The sequence below is a fragment of the Triturus cristatus genome, chromosome 4_2 (assembly GCF_964204655.1).
Source record: "Triturus cristatus chromosome 4_2, aTriCri1.1, whole genome shotgun sequence".
Lineage (NCBI taxonomy): Eukaryota > Metazoa > Chordata > Amphibia > Caudata > Salamandridae > Triturus > Triturus cristatus.
In genome coordinates this window covers 645227928-645255927 of record NC_140586.1, presented here as the reverse complement: position 1 = coordinate 645255927, position 28000 = coordinate 645227928, and the positions used below count along the sequence as shown (strand labels likewise).

The 28000-nt window shown below is 46.3% G+C and overlaps 2 protein-coding genes across 2 annotated transcripts in view; one reads left to right on the top strand and one right to left on the bottom strand.

Moving 5' to 3' along the window:
- Nucleotides 1-28000, top strand: part of LEPR (leptin receptor) — a 943611-nt gene that overhangs the window by 279044 nt on the left and 636567 nt on the right. The window lies entirely within an intron of this gene.
- On the bottom strand, nucleotides 11-27979 carry LOC146834807 (uncharacterized). The gene is made up of 3 exons (XM_085600220.1): nucleotides 27524-27979; nucleotides 23443-24011; nucleotides 11-445 (listed from the first exon to the last, which is right to left on the bottom strand). Exons 1-3 carry the CDS (start codon nucleotides 27807-27809, stop codon nucleotides 11-13), a joined length of 1290 nt encoding a protein of 429 aa, XP_085456346.1. The 5' UTR covers nucleotides 27810-27979.

Below are 28000 nucleotides of genomic sequence, written 5' to 3'. Positions count from 1 at the left end.
AGGTATCATCTCATGCGGAGGGGGTGGAGCGGAGGATGATGAGTTCAGGTTTCTCTGAGTTGAGTTTCAGGCAGCTGTTTGTCATCCGGTTTGTGACGACTTTCATCATGATCGTATCCAGCCTTTCCATGGATGCCCACGTCGTGGAGTCTGGTGGATAGTGTGCAGTGTCAGACGGTGTTGAAGGCTGCTGGTAGGTCCAGCAGGATGACAAACAGTCAAGGAGGGTGCAAATGTCATCTGGGACGGCGAGTAGGCCAGTCTCAGTGCTGTGGTTGCTGTGGTATCCACATTGGGAGGTGTCCAAGATGAAGTAGGTTAGCTGTGTGTTGACAGCCTTTTCGATGATCTGACTGCGAAAAGAAGTAGCGAGGTGGGCTTGAAGTTCTTGAGGTCCGTCAGGTCTGCAGAGGGCTTCTTTAGCAGGGGGGTTGATTTTGGCACGCTTCCAGTTGTCTGGGAATGTTGCTTACAACCATTTGCAACAGCAGCTTCTTACTGAGGGGGCATAGTGGCAACCTCCCTTCAACCACAAATCACTGGATGGGGGTCAGTGCAGCAGGTCCTGAGCAGAATCACAATATCTTTGGCAGTTGCGGCCCTCCAGGCCAACTGCACAAGGGTACCCAGGCACCGCAGAAGTGGCCTCTGAGCTGATTTCCTCAGCAGTGATTTCTCTTCAGAAGTCGTGACCTCCTAGGCTGATTAAGCTAGCACTTCAGCAGCATTGCTGCTCCTTTTTTCTGGTGTCATCAGCAGCTACGCTGTCAGATAACACAGTAGTGCTCGTACATGCAAAGTTTTGTTGCACTTGATACAGGAAGCACTCAAAGATATGGGGGCCCCTTTACAGTTTTGCTTTCTAGGAATGTCATTTTTTTCAGGGTGTTCTCACTCTGGTATCACATTGGAGTTTACCTCCAGGAGACTCTCTTTGGACATTCTCCTTCTCTTTCTCAATAGGCAGTCAGGCTTCTACACACTTGGCAGACCTTTGGCTCCTCCATCAGAAAATACAGACTTCAGATGATGTCCCTTCAACTCTAAGAAACTGACTGTCATGCAGACACTAGCCCTGGTCACACAGTAGTGCTTTGAGTACTCTGCGGAACGCTCTGTTCATGTAGAACCCATAAAAGGAAAAAAGTGCATTGGTTTTTTGTCATTTTCTGGATGCTCCTCAGAAAGAGCATTTGTGCAATATTGTGGCTGCCACAGCAGGTATCAATGGGGCTGGTTCCTAGGAGGATAATCCTAAACAAGGACACGATGGAGTGTGAGATGTTATGTTATGTAATGTTTTTATATTATGTTATGTTATGTTATGGTATGGTTATGTTATGTTACATTATGTTAGCAGGATTTGTACAGTGCAAATTATCACTCCAGAGGTATCCAGGCTCAGAGAGATCTCTGCACCTGACTGTCACTAACCGTCCTGAATCATAACCAGCAAAAATGGCAGTTCCAGTCTAGAAACTTCCTCACCTTGAGCAACAGAAACTGCAGTCCCGCCTCTCATTTCCTCAACCTACCAATTGGCAGTGCAGAAGAAGAGCTCATCATCAGCGTTCTGCTAACAAGGTCCTCACTGAATTTTCTAAAGGTAGCCCTATCTCCATGCTCCTCACTTCAGTGTCTTGATCTCCACCCTCCAGACACAAGAATGCATACAATACACTTCCACTGTCTGCGGAATCTTGTGCCATGCCTAATCAGAAGCATCCAAAAATGGATTCCACTGGTCCTACTGCCCAGAGTTTCACCAAACCAATAATGCACATACACACTCTCAATATGCACATGGAATTCCAGTGCAAGGTTCTGGGTTTAACATACCAGCCTAACTTTGCACAAGAGGAGCTAGTAGGTTTGTTTTTCCTTAACTTAGAGAAAGAGAAGTTTATACTATTGACTCACGAAACAGAGTACATTGCAACCTCCATAATTTTGATGCTCCCAAAGCATGGGGATTAGTCAAGTGCTCACTCCTAGGGTGCCTTTGGTGCACCCCTCCAGGTTGCAAATCAAATGTTGTACCTTGCTTTACCAAAGGCAGGCCTAGACTTCTGCACAAAAGCTAGTATAGCATGACACTTGAGCCACAGAAAAAGTCAGGATACTGGTTTCATGTGCAGTCAGGAACTCAGGGTAGAGTTACCCAGGGGTATATACCCATTTACCCATTTAACACTCATCCCAACAATAAGAAACAGATCAGTACTATAGCCTTGATCAGTAGATTGTCACAATAACCAACTCAGTCCTACTGCATTGAGTATAAGCTTTCCCACTGGACAAAAAGTGCTGTACTAACAGTCGTTTTAAACTGAAGCATACAACTTCTGCCCAAGTGAAATCTTTCTGTTGATCAAATTAGGTCTGGTGACAGCTGCACTGTCAAGTCACCCCTACAGACTGGGCCGAAACAAAACAAACATGAGGGTTATAGTGTAGAATTACCACATTTTCTATTCTGTTCACCGTTTAGGGTCTAACAACTTGTAATCACCTGATACAGGTATAGTAATACTACCTTGTATTAGTAATATTAGATGTGGTATTCTTACAACTTGTGACTGGGCCAGTCATGAAGGATCCCTCTAGGCCTAGTAGAAGTTGCAGCAATTAGGCCTTTCTTGTTTTATATTAGTATGCGAACATATTCAGCAACCGTGTCAATAGCAAACTTCTCCAAAAAGCAGGTAAGCTTTTTGGCGATAAGAAGATGTACACAAGGATTTTGTGATTCCAAACCCTGCAGTTCCCAAAATCATTGGGTGGGAGACCACAAAAAGTTTTTTATAATGCACAAAACCCCTTTTACAAGTAGGAATCATTTGTCCAACCCCTAAAATAAGTTTTGTGACACATACTGAATCGCAATCTGGAAGGAACATAAAAGGGGTGTTCCTTGCAAATTGTGATTCCATATGCAATAAATAAATAAATTTGTGTCTCCAATTCTGGTCACAATTCCGTGAACAGTTACTGACACCTCAAAGGAGGTATGCCTTCCTCTATGGGAATTGTGTTGGAAGCCTCGGGCAGTAGGTACTAATCCAGGCGACCACACCTTGCTCCTACTGATGTTTTCCCAAATGGAAAACAAATCTTTGTTTTAGGATCACAACTGCTTATAAAAAGGGAATGCAATCAAAGAGATGTGGTTTGCTGAATGTTTGCAGGCAACCATCTCTGGGGGTTGCAAATTGCGACCTAATTAATCTTCCTTAGACAAGTCAGTCTGCGATCACCTGTGAAAGGCAATTTTGTGAATTGACCTACCTAGGTTGCTTCACAAACTCAGAGTCTGTTTGCAAAACGTTGGTGCACAATTTGTTACTACTTTTTGTGAACTGACTCATAGTACATATGGCCCTTGCTAGCAAACATCAAAGATACGTGTTACAAAATAGGACTTGAAAATAATTGGGACCACCCTAAATTGCCAATGATGGAGACACAAAGAGAATCAAACATTGGATGCATGCTAGGAATTACACCCAAGGCAATATGCAAGACCAGCCCAGTACACACAGTTTGGATCTTGTAGTAGATGTATTTTTTAGACAAACCAGTACAAGGACACTTGGGATATTCTATTCACATTTAACAACATGATTTGTGGGTCTTTTAGGTTAAGACTGGGGATGAGGTCAGAGAGAGCGAATTAGTCAGTGTTAGACCTGATAACCTTAGGGGGGTCTTCCCCCAAACCTTTTTGCCTGCTTGCCTCAAATTTTGCTGAATTTGTTGGCCTTAGGACTCTTAGCACTTTACCACTGCCAACCAGTGCTAAAGTGCATGTGCTTCTCCTCTAAAACATGGTTTGATTGACTTATCCACATTTGGCATTTTTAATTTATCTATAAGTCCCTAGCAGAGTGCACTACATGTGCCCAGGGCCTGTAAAATTAAATGCTACTAGTGGGCAGCAGCACTGATTGTACCACCCACATAAGTAGCACTTTAACATGGCTCAGGCCTGCCACTGCAGATACTGTGTGTGCAGTTTACACTGCCATGTCAACTTGGCATTTAAAACCCTTGCCAAGCCTTAAACTCCCCTTTTATTACAAGTCACCCCTAAGGTAGGTTCTAGGTAGCCCAGAGGGCAGGGTGCTGTGTAATAAAAAGGTAGGACATATACTTTAAAAATGTCATGTCCTGGTTGTGAAAAACACCCAAATTCATTTTTCCCTGCTGTGAGGTCTACCCTTCTCATAGGTTAACATTGGGAATTCCTTATTACACTTATAAGCTATAATTCCTGAGTGGGAAGGAGTAGGTTTATCATGTTTCATATAATTGGAATGGTAATGATAAAACATCTTTACTGGTAAAGATTAATTATATCACTACCCTTTAAAGCTTGGGTGTAACTGAATTGCCATCCATATCCTGATGGGCAAACCTGTGCAGGATGGAAGGGAGAAGCTGACACTTACATCTGTATAGGCTGTGTGCTGTCCCCACAAAAAAGGGCTGCATACCCCCCTTTAGTGAGTTTGGAGTCAGGGCTTAGAGAGAAGACCTGTGTGCACATCAAAGTCCCTCTTTGAAGTCAACTCCACTTAGATTGCACAACTGGGTAAAGGTACAGGGTCTCTCACCCTATCAAACCAGACATGTCAAGAACCTCTGACAGGAGGAAGGACTGCTTTGGTGCTATAAGGCCTGCCACTCTGATGCACTGTTGCTCTGGAAGACCTGCTTTTCTGCTGTGCTGTGCTGTGCTTCACACTACCCTCTGCCCTGCTGAGGAATAACTGGATTCATTTCACTTAAACCCAGAGTGACTCCAAGGGCATGTTAGTTTCCCCTCTGTTCTTATTCTCAGGGACATCAAAGACTTCTCATCCACCTGCAACAGCACCAGGACTTTGCCTGTTGCAAGTCTTGCCCTGGCTTAGAAGTGGGTTTATAGTGCTGCCACTGTTGAAAATCAATGCATTGATGATGTTGTACCGATTGGAAGTAGCACAAATCCCTCGACATAGAAGCATTGCTGCTGCTGCATGGATCGCAGAGTGCCTCCTACATACTGCAGCTTGATAATGACACATCTCTGATTTGCACTGCTTGACAACGACGCATCGCCTTTGATCCAGCGCCTCGACGGATCACCCTTTGCTTCTTGAATCTTGAATCTGTCAATGACACACCCCAGGTAGTTTTCAGATGGCCAATGCTGGTCCCTGTATCTGATCTGCGTGCCATCGGAGTTGACCTGTACTTTTGGATTTACCCCAGTCAAGCGCAACCAGATAGCCCCGGCTGGCGCTTTAAGCTTTTAAGAACTATATTTTCATTTATTCTTTAAGAATTTGTAAACTCTGGTTATACTTATTGGATGATTTTTGTAATTTTGGTCTCGTTTTGTTCATAGAAATATTAAATATTTTCTACACTGGTGTGGAGTGTTTTTGTGGGGTTTTTACTGTGTTACTGTTTGAAGTGTTGCACAAGTACTTTACACATTCCCTTTTAAGTTAGGCCTGCCTGCTCTGTGCCAAGCTACCAGAGGGTGAGCACAGGTTAATTTATGGTGTGTATATCTGACTTATCCTAACTAAAATTGTGGTTTCTGCTTGGACAGGGTGCATATCTCTGCCAATCAGAAACCCAATTTCAAACAGTCAATTCCTATGTATGATCAGATTTGAAAAAATTAGTTATTACCGACTTCCTTTTTATGTGCTCCTTATATGCCAAACTTCCTACTTAGCAAATATAATGTTCAGGATGGTACCCGTGCAATGATACATTTTTCTTCTGGGTGAACAGAGGATCAAAATTTAATTTTAAGGTTTTATGATCATACTTGTAATATAAGGAAGAAACAGTAGCTCAGTGACCTAATGCTTATTGCCTTAGCAAGACCACATAAACTCCTGTTGGATACCAGTACACAAAGTACCACCTTATGGAATTATTCAAGACAGAGAAGGATGGTCAAACATGCTTCCTATTACAGTAAAGAGACCCTTTTTTCCTCCTCAAGGTTTTCACTCTTTAAACCACTTTTTTTTTAACTTGTCTTTGTCTTAAAATGCATCTGGATCATGTGTTTGGTGAAACATTATCCTAATGTCCCCATTTGCACACTAATTTCTAATATTCATTAGGACAAATTTCCAAGGTTCATATGCAAATTTTTTAGTGTTTATTAAAGGTGATGATACCTTGTTCCACATTGGATTGACTAACATTTTGTTATGCATACTACCTTTATGAGTGATATGTAGTTCTACAATTCATTTCAGTATTATGAGGCTTTTATCTGCATGGTATTGATGATAACGTAATAGACTGACAAATACATATGTTTCAAGATTTGTTTAGGAAAGAATGTTTATCTTTACAATTTGTATGAATAAAGGTTTTGATCATATCAACTGTGTCATAGTTTAATGGAAGCTTCTTTAAGGAAAGCTGCTGAACAAAGTTCACACTGAATATATACATTAGTGGTTAGAGTAGCAATTGGATATTGAGAAGCGTTATTTCATATTGCATTCAATTGTATGGGTCACTATTAGACCCCCACAGTTTATGGCTGGCAGGGATGCATCAAAGCCAGTCAGAATCCCCGTCCTAGATAGGATGAGTGTGATACACGTGTCCAATAACCTGTGCTCACCCTTGGGTTGCTTTGGCACAGAACAGTTAGGCTTATCCTCAGGGTCAATGTGTAAAGGATTGGCACAACACCACCCTTTCAAAACACTGCGTATGCTACAAAAATACTCCACACTGTATGTATAAAACACTGGTCTTTGTATTACACACACACATTGAAATCAACACGATAAATACATAGAAATAAAAATGATCTGCACATTGAATATATACTTCACAGTTATATGCAAGTGCCAAACATTCCCAGTAGCAACAGAAAAGCATAACCATAAATGCCTTATTCAGAGGTAATCACACAAACATGACATTCCCAATATCGCCTACCCAACATTTGCAATGGTCAAGAAATCACAGGTCTTTGACTACACCTCGTGACCCAGACCCTCCAGTCACTCAACTACCCCAGCTAACGATACATGTTGCCCTGCTGCTGACACATTGATTAGAATGTCGGAACCATCTACAGCAGAAAGAAACAGTTACCTAGTTTTGTCCATCTGGATTAGACCCCCAGGCGCCCAACGGCACCTGCCTGAGTGCGTGATCGATATCCCCCCATAGACAAAAGGTTGTGATCTAGGAAGCTGGCACTCTTTCAAGTCTGGAGAAATGTTCCTTTCAGGTGGAGGTGCGAGCTGCCATAGCTCCAGACAGCCAGCTGTAGATGACCACAAGGCCCCAAAAATCACCTTGAGGTGCCCACTAGGCAGAACGGAACCCCTTGGGCCCCATCACGATGTTCTCCACAATAACGTACCTTGTGGGGTGGATCCAAAAAGAGGGAGCCAGCAACCTTGGACAAAGTCCGTGATGTCAGGCACTGTTGTCCTCCCGATCGGGGGCGAAGACAGTTCCAGCTCCTTGCTCAGGTGCTACAACACCCCTCAGATACCAAACGCTCCGAAGTGCAAGCTAGCACAGGACCCCTGGTTGCAAACACGGGTCCCTCGGACTCTGCAATTTTCCTCAACACTCCTTGAACTCCTCACTTCCCACTACCTCAGGTGGGCTGCTGATCTTTACGAGCACACTCCTCTATACAGTGTGATGGCAGTGTATGTCAGGGCAGTCCTTGTCCCAACTTCCATCTGTTTCCACCACACCTCTGTGCAGTCCTTATGATCTTGTGGAAATGCAGAGATGCTTTTTGACGCTGGGATCTCTTGGATAGGAGGCCAGGAAACCGGCCCTTGGAGTGTGCTGGGGGACCTGGGCCCCAGGTCATGACAGTTGGCACTAGCTGCATGCCAGCAACATCCAGGCAGAATCCACCAAATTATAGTCTTGTTCCTGGAGCACGACGAGCTTCAGGCCAACACAAGTCTATGGACAATCCAGTTGCAGTCCCTCCTGTCCTAATGATTCCTATTCCAAAAGTGTCTCTAACTTCTGAGGTAGGGCCCCCAGTAGTTATACCCATGATGGCCTTTGAAGAGGCAATCATTTCAAAAGACCCCCTTTGAAAAGCACAGGCCCTCTTTAAATTTTGTCCTGTCTGCCATCCTACCCCGGGAGGTTAGATCACTATCTTTAGTGGGGACAAGACATTGCTCCTCAGAATGCAGGTGCCAATTCAACCCCCACGTAACTGTCCCAGAGTTGGACCTCAGAGTCAGAAGTCTGCTGTTTCCCTTGAGCACACAGTTTATGGCCTTCTATCAGGAATGCACATATGTAGCTCTACCCCCAGCACCCAGATGTTAAGTGGAGAGTAAGACAGGCCGACAGGAATACAGAGCTCTGGCATTGAAATATCCACTTTCTCAAAGTGACATTTCCACACACTTAATATTGAATCCACTTGCCCTACTGGAGAGGATTCGCCATTGCAAACTCATCGATACCAAACAGTATACTGTTACTATTCTGCCCGTAGGAAATCCTGCTCAATAGCCTTTCCGATGTACCTGCATGCTAATCCATTGTGAAAAGCAGGCTCCATCGTACCGAACACACCAACCGGTGCCATTCACAACCCTTGCATATAACCCTGCACACACATGCCCTACCTCTTCCTGACACTGCACCCTGTCACCAGGGAGAACTCCGATATAGCAACAGAGATGCAGAACCTTGGCACCTAGCTTTTTAAATGTCAAGCCGAGTAACCCATGCACACAGGCCCCACCAGGCCAAACCTGTGGCACAGTCGATGAACTACCACTGTGGATGGCTCAAACAGTGCTGCAGGCCCACTGAGGTACATTTGAAATTACATGCCCTGGGTATATACCTTACCCCTAGACAAGGGACTTGCAGCTAACTTGAATCAGTCAGTCATGTATACACCAATCACAGTATGTATATGAGAAGCACAATGCTTTGGCACTGAGTGGCAGTGTCAAATGCGCCTAACTTCCTAAGGCTAGCACTTAGATCATTGGAAAACTGGGAAGGAGAAAAGCGAAAAGTTGAGGGAAAGCACACTAGAAAGGGCCATTTCCAACAGGCACATTTAAACTTTTCTTTTTTTTTTTTATCCTTTGGCAGTTTTAGTGTTTACTATTCTAGTGAAATGTGCATCAATATTGTTTTGGCCCATTATCTCACACATGTTTACAATAGCTTCTGTAAAGAAATATAAGAAAACTTCTGTAAGAAAAAAGGGCTTTTAGTTGGAGGCGATGTGAGCCTTTCCCAAGTAATATTTCTGAAATCCTGTCAGGTCCTACACACAAGTTTAATAAATAAAGCTGGGCTCAATCCCTTGTAACTATGACACAGACCAGACAGGCTTAACGTAAAGTAAAGGGTGTATAATATTTAGCAATTTGAAAATATTTAAAAAGCCAAATCGTACCACAATAAAAAAAGAAACCACACGCACAACCAATAACAGAGAATAACCAAATAAGACAAATCATACCAACATAACTAAAATCCAACAAGGGGCATAGGAAATATGAATGTTTAAAGTTTTGGGTCAAACAGTGGCAAGAAAAGGTAAAGTCCCAATCAAAAGTCAATGTACGTGGCTGACTGTGACCGAGGTGTGATTTTAGGCTGAACGTGATGGAGTGGAGGTCAGGTACCCAAAGAGAGTTGTACTGGTCAAAGATTTTAGCTTCTGAGTTGGAGCCTGATTACAAATTTGGCTGTTCAGAGGCCGGTTGGCACGCTTCACCACCTCCCAACTCGACCGCCGGCCGCCAGTCAGATTATGAGCAGGTGGTACTTTGGCTTTCTCACCCAGTGCCTTTTAAAAAGGCTCCATTATGGGAACTTCCATGCTGTGCAGGAAAGGGGAAGCCTGCACACAGGGGGCACAACATGCACCCCCCTGCATGCATCTCATGGGCCTGAGGCACCTGGTGGCCATGTAGGGCCCCTCTTGTTTCCTCACTGCCACCTTTTCCAATAAAGTCTCACCGCCATGGTTAGGGTTGCAGTGAGGAAACTTGTAATATGCTTGGAGGTGCCACAGCGGCACCGCCAAGCATATTGTGTCCTCAAGACTGCTGCGCCAGCATCAGGGATCACGGATCCCTGGCAGCTGCTGTGGTCGTCTCATAGTCCAACCAATGTGCTCATAATACAGAGGTCGGATCACTAGTGCGGTGTTCCCCGACCCCCACCGCACCGCCACCAGTCCTGTGGACTACCAAACTCGTAATCAGGCCCTTAGTTTGGGAAATGGAAATGGCAATCCTCCAGTGGTGCAAGTCTGCAGGCTGTATCCAACAACGTTCTCTCAAAGTCAGATTGCCTTTGAATGAGATTCCACTGAAGCATTTGGTTTTAGCAGAAAAGGCTCTGAGCGGGAAAATACTAATTTCCCAGCTGCCAAAGACCTCTCTCATTGGATGGATACTTTTCATACCTTTGCCTGGTCAAGATTTCTATCTTCAGATTTAGTCAATTTTTTTGGGAGCTTAAAATCCTACAGAGGGGCAAACCAAGAAGGAGCATTATTTTTTTAAAGTTACTTTTCTTAAATATTTATTAAACATCCAACTTCATCAGTGAATTGGAGGTTTGATAAAGATAGTGCTTGAATCATTCGGCTGTCTTGGCAAACAAAGGTAGCAGAAATATTATTTTATCTAGACTTCACAGTGAAAAGTGTTTTTAGGGGCTGGTCACTGTAGATACATGCAATGCTAAATTCTTGCATGTATCACTTTTAAATACTTGACATCCTACTCTGTGGGCTACAATGCCTTATTAGGGGGGGATTTTTTCAATGTTATTTGACAGTTGTGTCTATTGATTTAAAAGCTGCAGTACTCAGGCTACAAGGGTAAATGTATTGCAGTCCACAGACTTTCCCATGCCTTCTGTGTGTTTTCTTGCAACGTACTATGGCCCTAATGGGAAGTGGGATGTTCCAGTTTATAGACTAGCCATTTTAACCATGTTTTAGGAGTTAAGACACTTATAATGGGCACTGAAAGGCAGTGCCCCAGTATGCATAGTTAAAAAACTAGAAATACCTGTCTGATTTTCCCATACCTTTTATTGATGTCTTTTTAAATGCAGTTTTTCGAGCATATTTTAATTTATTTTAAAAGCATAGTTTGTCCTAGTAAATAACTATTTATCAGGCACTAGAAAACCATTAGCCCTCTACACAGTATTTATTGGTTTAGCCATTAGCAATTGAATATGTTATTGCATTTGTTCAGAGGTTTGCAATAATTTGATTAAAACTCTTTTCAGCCGCATTCATTTCGTTAAAACTTTAATTTCAAACTAATTTCCAATATCATACTGGAATGCCCTTCGTTTTCATATTTATTTGATATACTTTATTTCATTATGTTATGTTTACCTCCAAAGTTACCAACATTTATTGCCAACCAAAATTGTCTCTTATGCAGTGGTTTCCTGCCAATAGCACACACCCTAACATCAGGACATTTGATAGTCATAACTTTCCCCACCTGTCTCCACCTGTAATTTCATAAATTGAGTTCTAATCACAGTAATCATTTAGAAAAACAATTTGGCATTCCTATAAAGTTCTGAGAAATGTCAACACCTAAAATAGTAAGAGTCTGACCTATCATATTCATTTACATCTAGTGATAAAATCTTATAGACCACAGATCAATTTAGATTCAAGTAGTCATGCTGGTACATTATACAGTGGCATCTTTCGGACAAGGTATGTGGAATACTTTTGTATAGCAGTTCAGACCATGTTTTGCCATTACTTAGTATTATAAATAGCGTGTTATGGATATCAAACTAAACTGCACTGAGATGAAAGGTTGCTTTGTCCTTACAGGGACTCCAGCTAATGCCCCGCAGATCACAAGAGATGTCAATAGTAGATGTGTTCATAAGGTTAACTCATGGATTGGACTGTGTCAGTAGCTATGCTGCTTTGTGATCCCCCGACTCAGCCAAAACTCAGAAAGCCATACCTGCTATGGCGCTGTTGTGTGTGTGCAACCAATCAATAGGCCTCTGGCGCTGTGGTGTGTGTGCAGCCAATCAATAGGCCTCTGGCGCTGCTGTGTGTGTGCAGCCAATCAATAGGCCTAAGGAGCAATTGGAAAAATAATTACTGACAAAGTCACATCCCGAGGACGATTTGTTGCCTCTGATGGTGTGGCTGATTTTCAGGAAAAGGACTGCAAATCACTGAACGCCTGTAGTAAATATTAAAAGTAGTCTTCGGAATGGGGTAGTGTGTTGAATATGAAAAGGGTGGAGCATGTCATATACCAAATGACACAGAGCAAGGGCGAAAGATTATTTTCGGTGTCTCGAACAATTAACATCACATCATCAGCATAGAACGAAGCTAGCAGTGGGCCATGATGGAATCTCAACCCACACTGTAGATGTGGCTCCTGCAGATGCTGCACAAGGGCTCCATGGCAATGATAAACAAGAGGGGGAGTAGAGGGCACCCTTGCCTGGTGCGGCGCAATAGTGCAAATTGATTGGTTAGGTCGCAATTTACTCAAAGCTGGGCCAGTGGGCATGCGTACAGGAGTCGGATAAGATCGGAGAAGCCCATAAGGACTCCTAATTTAAGTAATGTGGTGTGCAGAAGGGACCATTCCAGCGAGTCAAATGCTTTTCTGCGTCTAACAATATTGCTGCGGCAGAAAGTTCAGGATTGATTTGGTTAAGAACCGCAAACACTGCATGGAGATTAGCCAACTTGGATTGATTTGAGATAAAACCAGTTTGGAATGGGCACATTATCTAGTCTACCAGTATGGAAAGGAAAGGCACTTTAACTAAAATGTTATAATCCTGGGTCAACAGGGACAACGGACTCTAGGAAGCACAACAGTGAGGAGGCTTATCGGACTTAAGCAAAACTGTCATTACAACCTCTTGCATTGTAGGGGGAGGGATCTTACCTCTACGAATGCTGCATATACATCCATCTAATGGGAAATCAATAGGGCTTTGTAGGTTTTATAGAATACGCCGCTAAATCCATCAGGGCCAGGGGCACGGGCACCTCCTAAGTCGTCAATGACCTGCAAGATTTCATCAGCAGTGATCGAGCCAAACCATAGCCACCTCAGTAGGTAGTCGGTGAGGGCGCCACCCACAGGGGGTGACCGCGAGGTATATAAGTGGGTGTAATAGGAGAGAAAAGCAGATGTAATGTTTTCCCTGCACGTGAGCATCCCACCACCATCTAATTCAAAGAGTCTGATAAAGGAGGATTAATATTGGTGGCTGAGCAATCTAGCCTGCACCCAACCGGACCTCTCGCCCTCACCATATACCCAAGCCCGGGCGTATTTACCAAGATAATTCACCTCGCGAGCTGCAAAATCTCAAAACTCTGTGAGGAGACTTGCACATCGACGTTTCGAAGGGGGGAGTCACCGGTTTGAGTCCTCGCATCAATCTCTAGTAGCGTTCCCTCAATAGTCTCAAGTTCCCGGTGAATGGAACGCAGTACTCCCACCTGTTTGGTGATGCAGATTCCTCTAATGTACACTTTAAAAGCTTCCCGAAGGGTAGCCTGACATTCCACGGTGCCGGTATTTCATTGGAAATATTCTACTGTGGCATCTCTGACCTCGCTGTGAAACACTTAGTCATGTAGTGCCTCAGCGGGGAAGTGCCAGGTAGCATGAAGGTGCACGTCAATGGGGATGCAGAGGGTTGGAAATACTTGTGAGTGGTCTGATAGTGTGTGCGGGAAGTGTTCAATTACGTTAACAGCTAGCATAAGCTTAGGAGAAAGACACAAAGGGTCTATGCGGGACCAGGATCCGTGAGGAGTTGAGTAAAAGGAATATTCCCTTTTGGTGGGATTTCGGGTTCACCAAGCATCTGCAAAGAGGAAGGTCTGCAATAGAGAGGTGAGTGTCCGCACTGAATGAGGCTTAGTAATTTGTCCAGTACCGGTTGTGTCTGACAACGGGTCAAGTTTAAGATTAAAATTGCCTCCCATTAATAAAGTGTCTACTGATAGCTGAGATATGTGTGCAGATATGCTTGGAAAAAATTCAGATGAGTCAACATTTGGGGCATACACATTAACAAGTAGGAGGGTCTCAGTCCACATCTCTCCAGCCACTAAGGGGTATTGACCATCGCGATCAGCAACTACTTCTCCCACCCTGAAAGAAATTGATTTGTGAATCAGGATACATACCCCCCTAGAGAAGGTACTATAACTAGCAAAAAAACGGTTATCTCCCCACTGTGATGCAAAGCGATTAGTAGAATGTGGAGCATAATGAGTGTCATGTAAAAACACCACCTGACAAAGTACCTGGCAAGGTAAGATAGGACCTGTCACCCTTTTCGTGGATTGGAGAACCCTCTGACATTCCATGTAATACATTTCAACGGCAGTGTCCCAGATCCTTCAACTGGTGGGGTCATTTAAATGTTAAGAGATGTGTGGATGTGCAGCGATGCATAGGATATGCATATGCATGGTCAGCAGCTTAATTAATGCCCTGTAGAAATTTAACATCAGAATAAACAACGCTAAATAACCCCAAGTTCCAAATCTCCCACCCACATCGGATAATAAACAACCAATATCCGGTGAATCCCTTCATTATCCCGATTAAGAAACTACTAATTCAAACTGTATGAGAACTCCTGGGGTGGAAGCAACACCCTTTGGAGACCACCAAAAAAGTTCTATATGTCTTGATAAAACCTAGGTCAGCCAATAGAAGTATGGTGCTAGTAGGGTGCACACCCAAAGGTCCAGCGCACTGCAGCCCGGGAGCCCAACACCAGGCCGGCAAAGGACAGCAGGGGGACCGGGCACACAGCATGGGGGCAACAGTTTAAGAGGATCCTCAAGAGTCTGCCGGTTCCGATTGAGAGGATATGACCACTCCGTCATTTGTACAGGGAGCAGATCCCGCCTGATGCTGTTTCCAAAAACTGGTGGTCTCTGCTGGTGAATCAAAAACTTGGGATTTACCATTTATATGGATGCGAAGTTGCACCGGGTACTGCGTTGCATAGTGTATATTTGCTTTCTGGAGTGTATGTTTAATGTCTATAAATTTACGGCGTGCCTCCTGGACCATAGGACTGAAGTCCGAGAAGAAGGTGAGTGTCATTACATGATGTTGGATGGTCACCTTGTCGCGGGCTAGTTGAAGAGCTGTGTGCCGGTCATGGTAGTTGAGGAGCTTAGTGATTATTAATTGAGGAGGTGTGCCAGGTGCCCCTTCGGGTTAAGTGAACTGTGGGCTCGCTCCACTGCGAAGGTCGAGGAAAAAGCCTCCCTGCCAAAAAGATCCACAAGGAGCCGCTTTGCATAGGCATTCACTGGGCCACTGTTCGTGGATTCCGCCATGCCGGCTATAGAAATATTATTCCGGTGTGACAGCACCTCCAAATCTTCCGCCTTGGAGGCAACCACCTTAAGGAGACTTTTTACTCGTTCAATTCTCCTGATGGTGGCAGGCTGAGCATCCTCTCGATCCGATATTCACTGCTCAGCGGCATCAGTGCGGGTCCCATGTTGTTCAATATGGCCATGCATGTCCTCCAACTGGGCTGTCAATGTGTTTAGTTCTGCATCTATAGATTTAAAGCCAGCTAGCTGTTCTGCCACTATTGCCGCAGCCCCATCTAAAGGGAGGGACCCTACCCCAGGTGGTTCATCAGTCTCATCGCGGTGAGGGGTTTTGGAGTCAAACAAGAGCTGGCGCTGTTTGGGGACGCTGACCCCATCATGTGACGAAAAGGCACTGTAACATAGGAGAAGGGATGAAAGCACGTGACAATATGGCACCCTCGGTAGTCACTAGCCCCCAAGTCTTCAAACTCTTTGAAAGAAAGAGTTACTGGCCCACTTCAGCTCGCTGGAAGAACCAATTGAGAAAGCACAGCGAGGTGAAGAAAGCAGCAGTGCTTTGTCTGGAAGCAGTAAACTGCCAGGTAGTCATAAGCATATAGCCATCCACCTAGCCCCAAGCACACGACTCCAGCAGTCCCCGCATATCACATCAAATGGAGAGAGGGGCCCCCTACACTTGCAGAGTGCAAGGACCTCAATGCCCGTCATGTAATGCAGCACTATCACATGACGCCCTTCGGCTCAGGAGGAGCATGAGTAACGGCCAGAGCAAAGGGGGAAGTAGCGCTGTAGCTGAAAACGGGCACTCACCACCTCAGCCCTTATCTGGTAAAACTATACAACGTAGGGCATGTGCTTCGGCCTCAGTGAGGAGCTCTCCACTCCATGCAAGCCCGTTGTCAACTAGGTGCATCCGGTTTCAATTTTAGCAGCGCTGCAGCCCGGACCGCACTTGACTCCACCCTCAGGCTCGCCCGCGACCCCTGACGTCGCGGTGCCTCCAAGTACCATGTCAGGCCTCAAGCAGTGCAGGCCGCAGCATCTTGCTTGCAGGTTTTAACTGACCTATGAGCAGCCCGTGTTGTGCCGTAGACCAAATGGCATCTCCAGCCGCAGTCACCGCCGCAAGGAAGCTGATGGATTGACGCGAGGCTGCATTTATATGCTGGCTGCTCTGGTGGTTCACAGTTGAGCGGCCTTCTTGGTGCTCGGCCTGGTCACGCCCCCCACTTGAATGAGTGTTTAATGGTGACATCAGGGCCGGCTCTAGGGCGGTGGGAATGGTGCCAATGCACCGGGTGCTGACTTGGGGTGAGGGCGCCCTGTTTGCAAGTATTTTTTGTTTTAAAAGCACCTGCTGCAGCATTTGTTGCTTCCAGCAATTTTCAGTCATCAATAAAAACGTCAAGCTCACTCCAGTGATTAATGTCTGTCCTGGAGAGAGATCGGAGGTTTGTCTAGTAGAAGTTTAAACTCATTGTAAGGTAGTGCAGTGAATTAATATGCCTGTTGCAAAGAATGTGTACCATGCATATGACAAAGTGCATATAATGTAAATAGGTCAGTGGGTTACTGCTTGTGTCCCAGGGATCCTTTAGGTACCTGCACTTTATAAGTTATAATCCTAATATAGCATAAAGAGCTTTTAACTGTCATCAAAGAGCTCCATGCAAACTCCAAGATATATATTAGAGCTACATGTCTTTTTGCCCTGTCTTTGTTTATCCTAAATTTGTAAAAAGGGTTCATTTGAGTAGAAATCAATTCTTATTATTAAAGAGAATCCCTAACAAAGATGTTATGTTTTAAATTCTGAATTTGTGCTTTTCCAGACCAAGCACTCTTAAACTATACTGCCTAACAGTATAGATGACATGTGACTCCTATTCCTTGTAGTTCTCTGTGTGATGTAACATTTCCTACAAACTGATTTACACATGTATGATTGTCTCTGTACCAATGTGATTTAAAGTGCTCTGACACCCTACACTGGTATGAGTGGCACTATAAAACTAAATCAGTCTGAGAGAGAGTGGTTATAGAGACTTGAGGAGCACTGTTAAATGGTGGTAGTGAGGGAATCCATGGTAGATGTGGTCATTTGGGGGTGCCAACAAACATTGTCGCACAGGGTGCCACCAGTACTAAAGCTGGCCTTGGGTGACATACACAGAGGACAACATTCTTGATTAAACGTTTTTTTCATTTTCAATGGTTCAGCAGACCCCTTTAAAGTGTGATCAATCAAAGCTCATCAAATGTGATTTTTTTTCTTTAAATAGCTGGTGAAGATAAAACCCTTTTCAACTATGTGTACAAACCTGAATATGACCATATCTATCCAATTCACTCGAATGCTGAAAACTGAGAGTTGATTGAAAAGGGGTATAGATCATTAGAAATGGCACACTGTTGAGTTCTTGCCAAGCTTCAAAATAACTGTGATGTTTGCATTTTGCTATGAAGGTGGGAATGACTGAAAATGTAATAGGTAGTTAGAAATGTACTATAAGAAGGGTTCCCTCATTCAATCAGGATTAAATGCACCACTGCCCACAGACCATCTTAGCCTGATGCCTTCCTAATTTTAATTCATAACAAGATCATTCAAAACATATCTGATGTTGTGAAACTCTTCACTGACTGTACAGTCGGTGTGGAGGTCTCACAATGGTAATGTGTTGCTACATATTCGTCATTTATTGATTGTTGGAAAGATCAGTCTCATCATCAAGAACACATTGGTACAAATTTGAAACAGTTATAGAAATAAATAAAAACAATTTAATACAACAATAAATAGTTATAAATTCACATACGATGTTTCATCAACAAATAGAATCGGCAAAAAATCGAGGCCATGCAAAAATCATCCAGATTATGGATTTTTATGCAGGGCCTAATACTTTAGATCTGATTGACCAAGCTATGTGTAAAAATTTGGAAATGGCCACACCTTTAATTGAAGAGTTGTCACTTTTACATATTCTATAAGCTTCACCTCAAGCTTTTAAGCTCAAGGATCTGTACAAGGGAACAATCCATTTGTTTCTGGGTTTGACATAGAGGGGATAAACAACAACAAGGGCTCATCACTTTCTTGCATATTTTTACAACAAAAACAATGATCCAATCCCTACTTCAGCTTTCACCAGTTGATGGTGACGGCTGCTAATGGGAGAATCCCAAACGTAAATTGAAAATACAGAGATCAAGCACGTACTTAGCGAATAAAATCCAGAATTTCCTCAGCCTTGGTTTCATATTTATAAAGAAGGAAGGCCTGTGTTGAGATACCGAAAATGCCTGAGTGATCCCTACTACCAATGACTTTCTCCTGGGCCATTTTTTGATTTTGGGAGCATCACCTCGACAAATGGACTAGAGCTCTCTCGAAAACTTCCCTAGCCCCTGCTCGTTCCAGGCTTTTTTAAGCCACCCCACCCATCTGACTTTTCCCACCCCATTGGCCAAAATGACATCATGCAGGCCATCCTCAAGATTGCATGATTCGTGAGTACTCCAAATACGAACCCAAAGCAATAATGGTTTTAGAGGTATCTGCATTAAAATCTCATCAGTTCCCAGGTCCATTCGAAATGGGACCAATTGTGTGCTCTTCCCTAACCCCAGAAGGACCCTAAGAAAATTATATTCTGCTACAGTCAGGGTACTGATGCTGCAATGGCCCCAAAATTCCACCCTATATACGGTGGAGCCATGGCTGGGGCCTTATAATTTTTAAATGCTCAAGGTACAGGGGGCCAATCTATACTTTTGGCAAATCTATGTATAGCTCCGGTTCAATGCTTTGCAAATAAAGTGGTCTTTGAGATATGGGGGTCCCAGCATCCAGTATCGCCTCAGCTAATACCCAGGTAGTCAAACTCTCGGACTCTATCCAAGGTTTCCAATCCCACCTTGATGACCCCTTTTGCTCTGCCTCTCATGAGGCAAATCATATATTTGTTCTTGGCCATATTAATTTCGAGACCAACATTTCTTCAGAACTGGTTAAAGCTGTAAATCCAATTTTATAGACCACTTCTAGTTTTGGACAATAACATCGTATCATCCTCAAAAAGCAGTGCCGGTATTTTTTCAACTGCCACGGTAGGGGAATCGTTGGCACAATTATATAAATAGGCGATACAGTTTTTTATATATAAAAGGAAGAGGGTTAAGGCGAGTACACAACCTGGCATACCCCTTGATTTATGGGAAAGGCATTGGTTAGTTCTCCCTTTGTGCCACATCTCACCCTGGCAAAAATTCATTCATTAAGCAGTTGAATCAAGTGCAGAAGGTTTGGAGGGGTCCCCACCAACCGGAGCACCTTTCACAACTTACTTTTAGGCACAAGGTTAAAAGCATCACTCTGGTCAATAAATGCCAAGTAAAGATCTCCCTTGGCCAAGAATACCGTCTTCAAACGATCATTACATATTAGTGTAAATTAATTTTGTGTACTTATTTTATATGTTGGATACAATTTTATTTACTACAGTACTATTACCCTAATTTTGAATTAACATTTTAATTAATTTAAATATACTAAATAAAATGATTTTTGATTTTCTGAAGTCTGCATTAAAAAATAAATTCCCACCTAAAGTTAATGATGCATTCATCATGGTATACAGGATTAGGTCAAATGTGTTTAGTTATATTTTAATAAACATTATTGTTGCATTGATTTATAAATTCAAAAAAATGTGTTAGAATATTTTATGAATACATTATAAATATGATTTGCTTTTAGGTATTTTAAAATTATTTTATATTTATTTATATTTGTAACAATTTGAAATAACTTCATTTATTTTAACATTATTTCCTCAGGGGTTTTATTTTCAGTGGGAGGGAGTTGATGTATCAGTGGCTGGCCGTGTGTAGTGACTTACTACTGCTTTGCTTCTTTTTGGTAATAGTAACTTACAATCCTAAATTTGACTCAACCACTTTTTTCATGGGGTGGAGATGTGTAAGTCTACAATTTTGAGTAACTTTACACTTGTGTTTGGTGAATAGTCCAAAGTAGTAAATCTACTAAAAAGTGTAAGAGTAAACTACACATGTAAATTACTCACAAGTGTAAGGTATCTTTGTGAATAGCCATCATTATCTTTAACTGGAATGGACTATTAAGTTCCATAACCTGATAAGCTAAAACCTGTAGATCGCAAATCTTTTGGTTCCTGTTTTTACTACAGTCATCATTTATTTTAGCCATTCAGTGGAGAGTTTACAAAATTAGCCTCCATACATCAGCTGCAAGTATTTATTAAATATGATATAAATATCTGCTACCCTGACGGACTGTACTCCACCCGCCAACATTTAAAACGGGTTCTTTGTCTTCAGGCACATGCACCTTTCAGAAGAGATATGCATTATGTGCAGGAAATGTTTGTATTTTGTGAAACGGTATTACACTTTCCAAAAGAAAAGCCCCTTTATAAAGTTGCAAGCAAGTCTACACTGATTGAGCAGGCAAACCGTATTTGACATGCATGTCTTCCAGCCTCTTTATTTATGACAGCATCATAACCTTATGGAAGTTTTAATCAAATTCGGCCATAGACATGTATGATTTGTGGCACTTTTTGCATTGATTTAATTAACGCCAGAGAGCGAAATTCACTAACCCTTCTGTGCTGGCCGCCCCTTAGATAGAAAATTCAGCAGCACACTGACATGAAATCATTGAAGAATATTTGTTCTTAAATGAGTCACATAATCATAGAAGAATCATCTTTTTGCCCCAAAATATGATAGCGGGGTAGGATTATTTTGATGCAATTCATTGATATCTACTCCAATTAAGTGTGACAGGCTGTAACCGATGCATGAATGAAATATGTCCTTTCAGCTAAGTGCATGAAATATCCGTGACTCACTTATTGAGCACGCTGTATACATTTAATTTACTGATAGCACAGCCTGCCTCTTAGCCGTTTGCTCACTGACAGATGGCCCTGTGTATAGTGCATCCAGTCCTGAGATGCCGGCCTCATCAGGAGCAGATACTCGGGCCTGCCTGCCTGTTACACCACTACACACATGCCACCATAGTTAATTTCAGCAGGTGCAGTGGCACCAGGGCCCGGACTGTGTGATACAATGCACTCCATTTATGGCTAACTTTTGCCATGAAACAGGTGAGGCAGGACTAGATTAGTCCCTCTATCACTCTAAATTGCTGCTGCCTCACTATCGCCACCTAAGGTGGAATGGTAAAGTTACCAGATGGATCCATGTCACTAAGGACGTAGCCCTCAATCTACGGTTTTCATATAATAACCCTGGGCTTTCTATAAGTTGTAGTCCTGTTGGACTTCAGTTAATAGTAAGTGCACTTCCTAAGACCTTGCCATGGCCGTGAAGTCCAAGGTCTGAATATCTACTCCCACTGCTTCAAATGGAAATATAGAAGTGCAGCTACTCATTTATTGCATTTTGGTGTAGGGCAGCGCAGCAAGGCACCTTCCTGCACTGCCCCACGCCAAAGGGCAGGAATGCACCATTTTTAAGCATTACAGTGCATTCCGGTCCTTTCTGTCTGTGCTGGTGCCATTTTGGTAGCCTAGCACCATGGTGAACGGGTGCCTCAGTTGCAGTCTGGATTATTTTTGTGCAGGAAGGGACACCTTCCTGCTCACAAATAATCATACAAGGCATTTTCCTCTTCCTGTGTGTGCTGCAGAGTGCAGGGTGGCTTTGCATAGCTTTATAAATCTTCATGAGAACCCTGCGTCACACATGTATGGTTTTACGTGGTGCGAAAGTGACGAAGGGCTCTCATAAATAAGCCCCTCAATCTTTAGAGTACCTGTTTAACCTTGGCCTCCCCCAGGCCCATGTGAGGAGTTCCTTTTCACCAGAAACTGCACAATTCAACCTAGAGAAGTAGAGGACGGACCAATGCTAGGGGATCACAGGAAGTTACTGACCAACTAGTAAGCGTGTCAACACGCCATGTGCGTTCATGCAGACGGCGCTGACCGAGTCCTGTTCCATCGCGCAATAAACAGACCACACCATGTCTTTAGCGTAAAAGGCCATTTATTAGGACCAGGCTGCACAACATTAACAATACCAAAACATTATATGAATAAACTTTCCCCCAACACTCTACCATCCTTCACTCCTTTCACCCACTCCACACTCCCCTTTTGTACCACTCCATGCCCCTTCCGTTCCTCACCATTCCACAAACCTCCTTGCATCCTCCCGGCTCTCCTCGGCCATTTCACTCACGCCTCCAATACCCCCACCTCGTTCACTCTTCCCCCCCGAGGGATGGGTGTGCCCGCTAATGACTCCCCCCACCCCTCCAAAGTACCGCCACCCCGCAGCCTGTCCTAAACTGGCACGCTGTAGCCAACCCTGTAAACCCAACCCTCAACTGCAGGGCGGGTGGGTGGCCTTTTCTAAACCCTCCCGATGGTGCCGAGCGCAGGAAGAGGAAGTCGCCTTCCTCCCCTGCGCTCATATACCCACCCCCTAACTCCACCCCTTGACCCTACCTGGTCCTACCCTCGCGCGAATGACCCCGGGGGAAGACTAGTCTGCGACTCTGCTTCCCCCGGGGCCCGGCATCGCGCAATAAACAGACCACACCGTGTCTTTAGCGTAAAAGGCCATTTATTAGGACCAGGCTGCACAACATTAACAATACCAAAACATTATATGAATAAACTTTCCCCCAACACTCTACCATCCTTCACTCCTTTCACCCACTCCACACTCCCCTTTTGTACCACTCCATGCCCCTTCCGTTCCTCACCATTCCACAAACCTCCTTGCATCCTCCCGGCTCTCCTCGGCCATTTCACTCACGCCTCCAATACCCCCACCTCGTTCACTCTTCCCCCCCCGAGGGATGGGTGTGCCCGCTAATGACTCCCCCCACCCCTCCAAAGTACCGCCAACCAGGTAGCCCCCTGTAGGGCGGGTACCTGCCCCACCCCCTAGGCCAGGACCCCTCACACATCCCTGCGACACCAGATTGCCTCATTCCAGAGCTTGCTGACCACATCCCTCATTTCCATCATATAATAGGCGTTCCCCAATCGGGACAGATGCACCCCGTCCTCCCTAAATAGCAGTGGTTCCTCCAGTCGTAGTCCCGGGTGACTGATCACCTTGATGTCCTTCTCCCCCCAAAAAACGCGCATTGCTCTGTTCAATTTTCGACGCGCTTTCTCAATTGCCCCATGCTTGACAGCTCCCCTCCAGATCCTCCTCGGAACAAACTCCGTCCATGCAATGCAAGCCCCCGCCAGTCTGTGCTTAAGTACCTCCAAGTCTCTCTGCATCAGCTGTAAGAGCGCCAAACCCGACAGCCGAACCAAGTCATTTTCCCCCAAGTGTATAATCAACAGATCCGGGCAACCCTTCTGTGGGACCATCTTCGCGAGCCAGGGCAGTAGTGCCCCCCATCGCATTCCCCCTTTACCCCACCAGTGCACTTCGTGAAGTTGTCCTCTGAGTCCCAGGTTACGGCCGTACACCTGTTGCTCCGCATATTTCGACGCCCAGTGCACAAAAGAATGCCCCACGATCCATGTGACCGTCTTGGCCCCAGGGCCTCCCACGCAACCTAAGAGAGAAACAGAGGTTAGAGATGTACCAAGAATGCCAAACCCCGCTCCGTCCAACCCCCCACACCCAGCACCCCGCCCTGTCACTTTCGCACGTAACGCTCACAACACCTTGACCTCCACCTCCCAATCTGTCGGATCCTATCCCAGGACCACCCCAGCCGAGCAGCCGCTGTCGCCGCCCCAATCCGGAAGGAGTGAGTTCCAAAACCCGCCGGCTCCAAACCCACACGCACCAACGCCATGCGCAACACCGCCAACAACTGGCCAGCCGTCACTCGTGCCCCAGACATGTGACAAAATATTTCCCCTACCCCAAGCTGCCGCACCCTCACAAAAGCCTGCCACTCAGCCACCGGGCACACACCCCCTCCCTGATTCTCATTCAGCCAAACCCACTTACCCCGGCCCAACTGGTCTGTCTTCGACCGACCGAGCCAAATCCCCAGGCGCCCCGCATCCAATCTGACGTCCTCATACCTCCGCCCCTCCCCAGCCCGCGTGCCCAGCAACTCAGACACCCGGAATGCCCCAAAAAACATCCAGACCATGCACAAGCGAAAAACCCGAACCTCAAACTCATCATAGCAACAGAGCGGCAACGCCGCAACCAACCGAACCAACACCTCAAACGTTATGGCCTCCCGCGGCACAGAGCCCCCAACCCGCTCCCTACCCCAACCCCGCAACACCCTACTAACAATCACACCTTTCGTAGGGTCAAAACCAAAAAACAGACAGCAATAAAAGGACACCCCTGCCAGCTTTCCTGAAATGGTTGCCGCCGACAACCCCTTATCCATACAGTGCAGCACAAACTGTAACACTCCACGCTCCACCCCCACCTGTCCCCCAGCCTCAGAAACCTCGCTCCAACCCATAAAGGCGACAAACTCTGCCCACGCCCGTCTGTAGGTCCGCCTGGTGGTAACAGCAACAGAATTTTCCACTAGGTCAACCACCCTCACTCCCCTAGGGCCCAAATGCCATCCGGCAGCCCCGTCTTGCACAGATCCGCTCCAGGTGCCAGTCGCCGGAATCGCTGCCACTGCGAACGAGACAAAGCATCCGCAATGTCATTATTCGCCCCTGGCACATGCTTGGCTCGAAAAGTCACATTCAGCCGCAAACACTTCAGCATGAAACTCCTCAACAAGCGCAACACCCTCAGGTCCCTTGCCCTCTGCCGGTTGACCAACTCGACCACCGTCATGTTGTCCACATGGAACAACACCGCCCTGTTTTGAAACTCAGAACCCCACACTTCCAGTGCCACCAACAAAGGAAAGAATTCCAAAAAGGCAATGCTCCTCCCCTGCTTCCTCCAGTGTTCCGGCCAGGTCTCTGCACACCACCTCCCGTCCCAGAAAATGCCAAAGCCATCCGCCCCAGCTGCATCCGAGTATATTTGGATTTGTCAAACCGTGTTTTCCTCCACAAAGTCCAATGAGACCCCATTGAAATCCATCAAGAACAGCAACCACGTCCGCAGATCCGCCCTCACTCCCATGGAGATCCTGACCCTGTGGTGTGGAAGCACTGCCCCCGACATGGCCATGCCGAGCCGTCGGCAGAACGTCCGCCCCGCCCTGACTACCCGGCACGCAAAGTTCAAGAACCCCAGCAGCCTCTGGACCGCCCGCAGCGCAATCCGTTTCTCACCAATCGCCCACTGGAGGCACTCCTGAATTTCCTCTACCTTCGCGGCCGGGAGCCTCGCTGTCCATTGTATGGAATCCAGCTCAATGCCCAAGAATGTCAGAACGCAAGCCGGCCCACTCGTCTTTTCGGGCGCCAACGGAACCCCAAATCCCTCCGCCAACTCCTGGAACCCTGACAGAGCCCTGCCACAGTCCCCCGAACCTGCCTTCCCCAGAAAGAGGAAATCATCCAGATAGTGCGTGACATCCCGGTGCCCAGTTCGCTGCGTGAAGGCCCACTGCAGGAAGGTGCTAAACATCTCGAACAAGGCGCAAGAAATCGCACACCCCATGGGCAAGACTTTGTCCACGAAGATGGCCACCCCGAACTGCATCCCGAGGAGCGCAAAATCCGCCGGGTGTATAGGCAGCAAGCGGAAAGCCGACTTCACGTCACATTTTGCCAATTCCGCCCCCGGCCCACACACCCGCACAAGGCGGATCGCATCGTCCACCGACGCATACAGCACCCGGGAATCCTCCTCCGCGATGAAGTCGTTCACTGACTGCCCCTCTGGCCACGATAGGTGATGAATCATCCGAAACTCACCCTCCTCCTTTTTGGGCACCACCCCCAGTGGAGAAACGATCAAATCCTCCATCGGCCAGTCATAAAAGGGGCCCGCAATCCTCCCTTCCTCCACCTCCTTCAAGAGTTTAGCCGCCACCACCCCCGGGAATTCCTTCGCTGACTTGAGGTTGTCGGCCCATCTCCGTGATCTGGGACCTTGATACCCGACCCGAAAACCATCCGTAAAGCCCCACTGAATCTTTAAGGCGGCCTCCCTGTCCGGGTAAAGGGAGAGCCACGGGGCCATCTCCTCCACCCTAACCGGTGTAGGGGCCCTTCTGTCCAGTCTGCCCCTTCCCCTTGGCATTCCGCCATTGTTCGGAAGGAGTGGTGAGTGTAAGGCATTGCGTAAGGGGGTGCTTCCCCCCGCACTTAGAGCACTCGTGCTTGAACTTGCACGGGTACCTGGAACAATACCCCCTATTGTAACTCCAACAGGCCCCGGTATTGTAAGTGCCGGGCTTGCTAGACTGTCCGGCCCCACCTGTGGGTGCTGTGGTCCCCCCCGCCCCAGTATGGGCGGGACGCGACTGAAAAGACCGATACGAGACCGGCAAACCACTCGCCGTGTGAGTTGATGCGGATGAATGCGTAGACGCCATCCATTGCATCCACAATTCCTGGTCCACCTCACCCCAATGCTTCTCGGGGTTCGCACTGACCCGCGCCCTGAACTCCTCATCGTAACTCAACCACGCGAAACCCCCAAACTGCATCTGACCCTTCCTGATGATATCCATGTATTTCAGCAATGCGATTGCCCTATCGGGATGTTTCTCGCAATAGATACTCGCGTAAATGAGAAAGGCAGAGGTCCAATTCTCCATATTCACCGGCACCCGCGGCCGCCTAGTCAGCTCCCACTCTTCCTCCTTGGAGCCCTCTTTGGCCTGCACCTCCCTATGCAGTAATTTAAATACGTCCACGTACTCATGCTTCCAGATCTTCCCCTTTATTTTGTCGGACAAGTGCGACCCCAACGGCATAGCCAGGCCCATGTAGGGCAGTTTTTTGGGGAGCTTACTCCCCGACGCCTCCTCCTTACCCCCATCCTTCTCTGTCTGCACCCCCGCCGACGCCACCGCCTTGCCTCCAACCGCTTTGTCCTCACTCGGGAGCCCACCCTTGGGAGCCCCCACCACCTCCCGCACAGAGCCGTCTCCCACCCCAACCGACCTACAAGCCTTCTTTCTTCCCCCATTGGGACCCCCGTCCCACACCGACCACCAAACCCGCTCACCTGTCAAAGTCGGCTGTCGCTCGCTGAGCCGTCCTCCGGAGGGGGTCGCCCGCCGCGTCTCTACCGTCTCCTTGTCCGCCGATCTCCGGGGGACCTGTAACACACCAACCTCTCTGTTGTCCTTGCCAGCGCCCGTCTCGTCACAGTCATCCCGCACCTCCCCGTCCTCCAGCTCATCACTTTCTGCCTCATAATCCAACTCCACATCTGCCTCCACACCGCCAGGCACCCACAACACCTCTCTCGCCGCTCTCTTCACACCCTTGCCATTCAGTTCACCAGACATGCGTGACCCCTTCCCCCCCGCTGCCACTGCCCGTTCCCGCGCTGGAGGGATGGCCGCCGCGGACCGCCCTACTGCTTCTTGACGGCGGTAAGGGGCCGTCTTGCGCCCCACCGTACTCCCCTTAACTCTGCCGACAGCCGCCGGCTTGGATCCCCCCCGCCCCCCAGGTCGCTCAAACCTGGGCGGGCCCC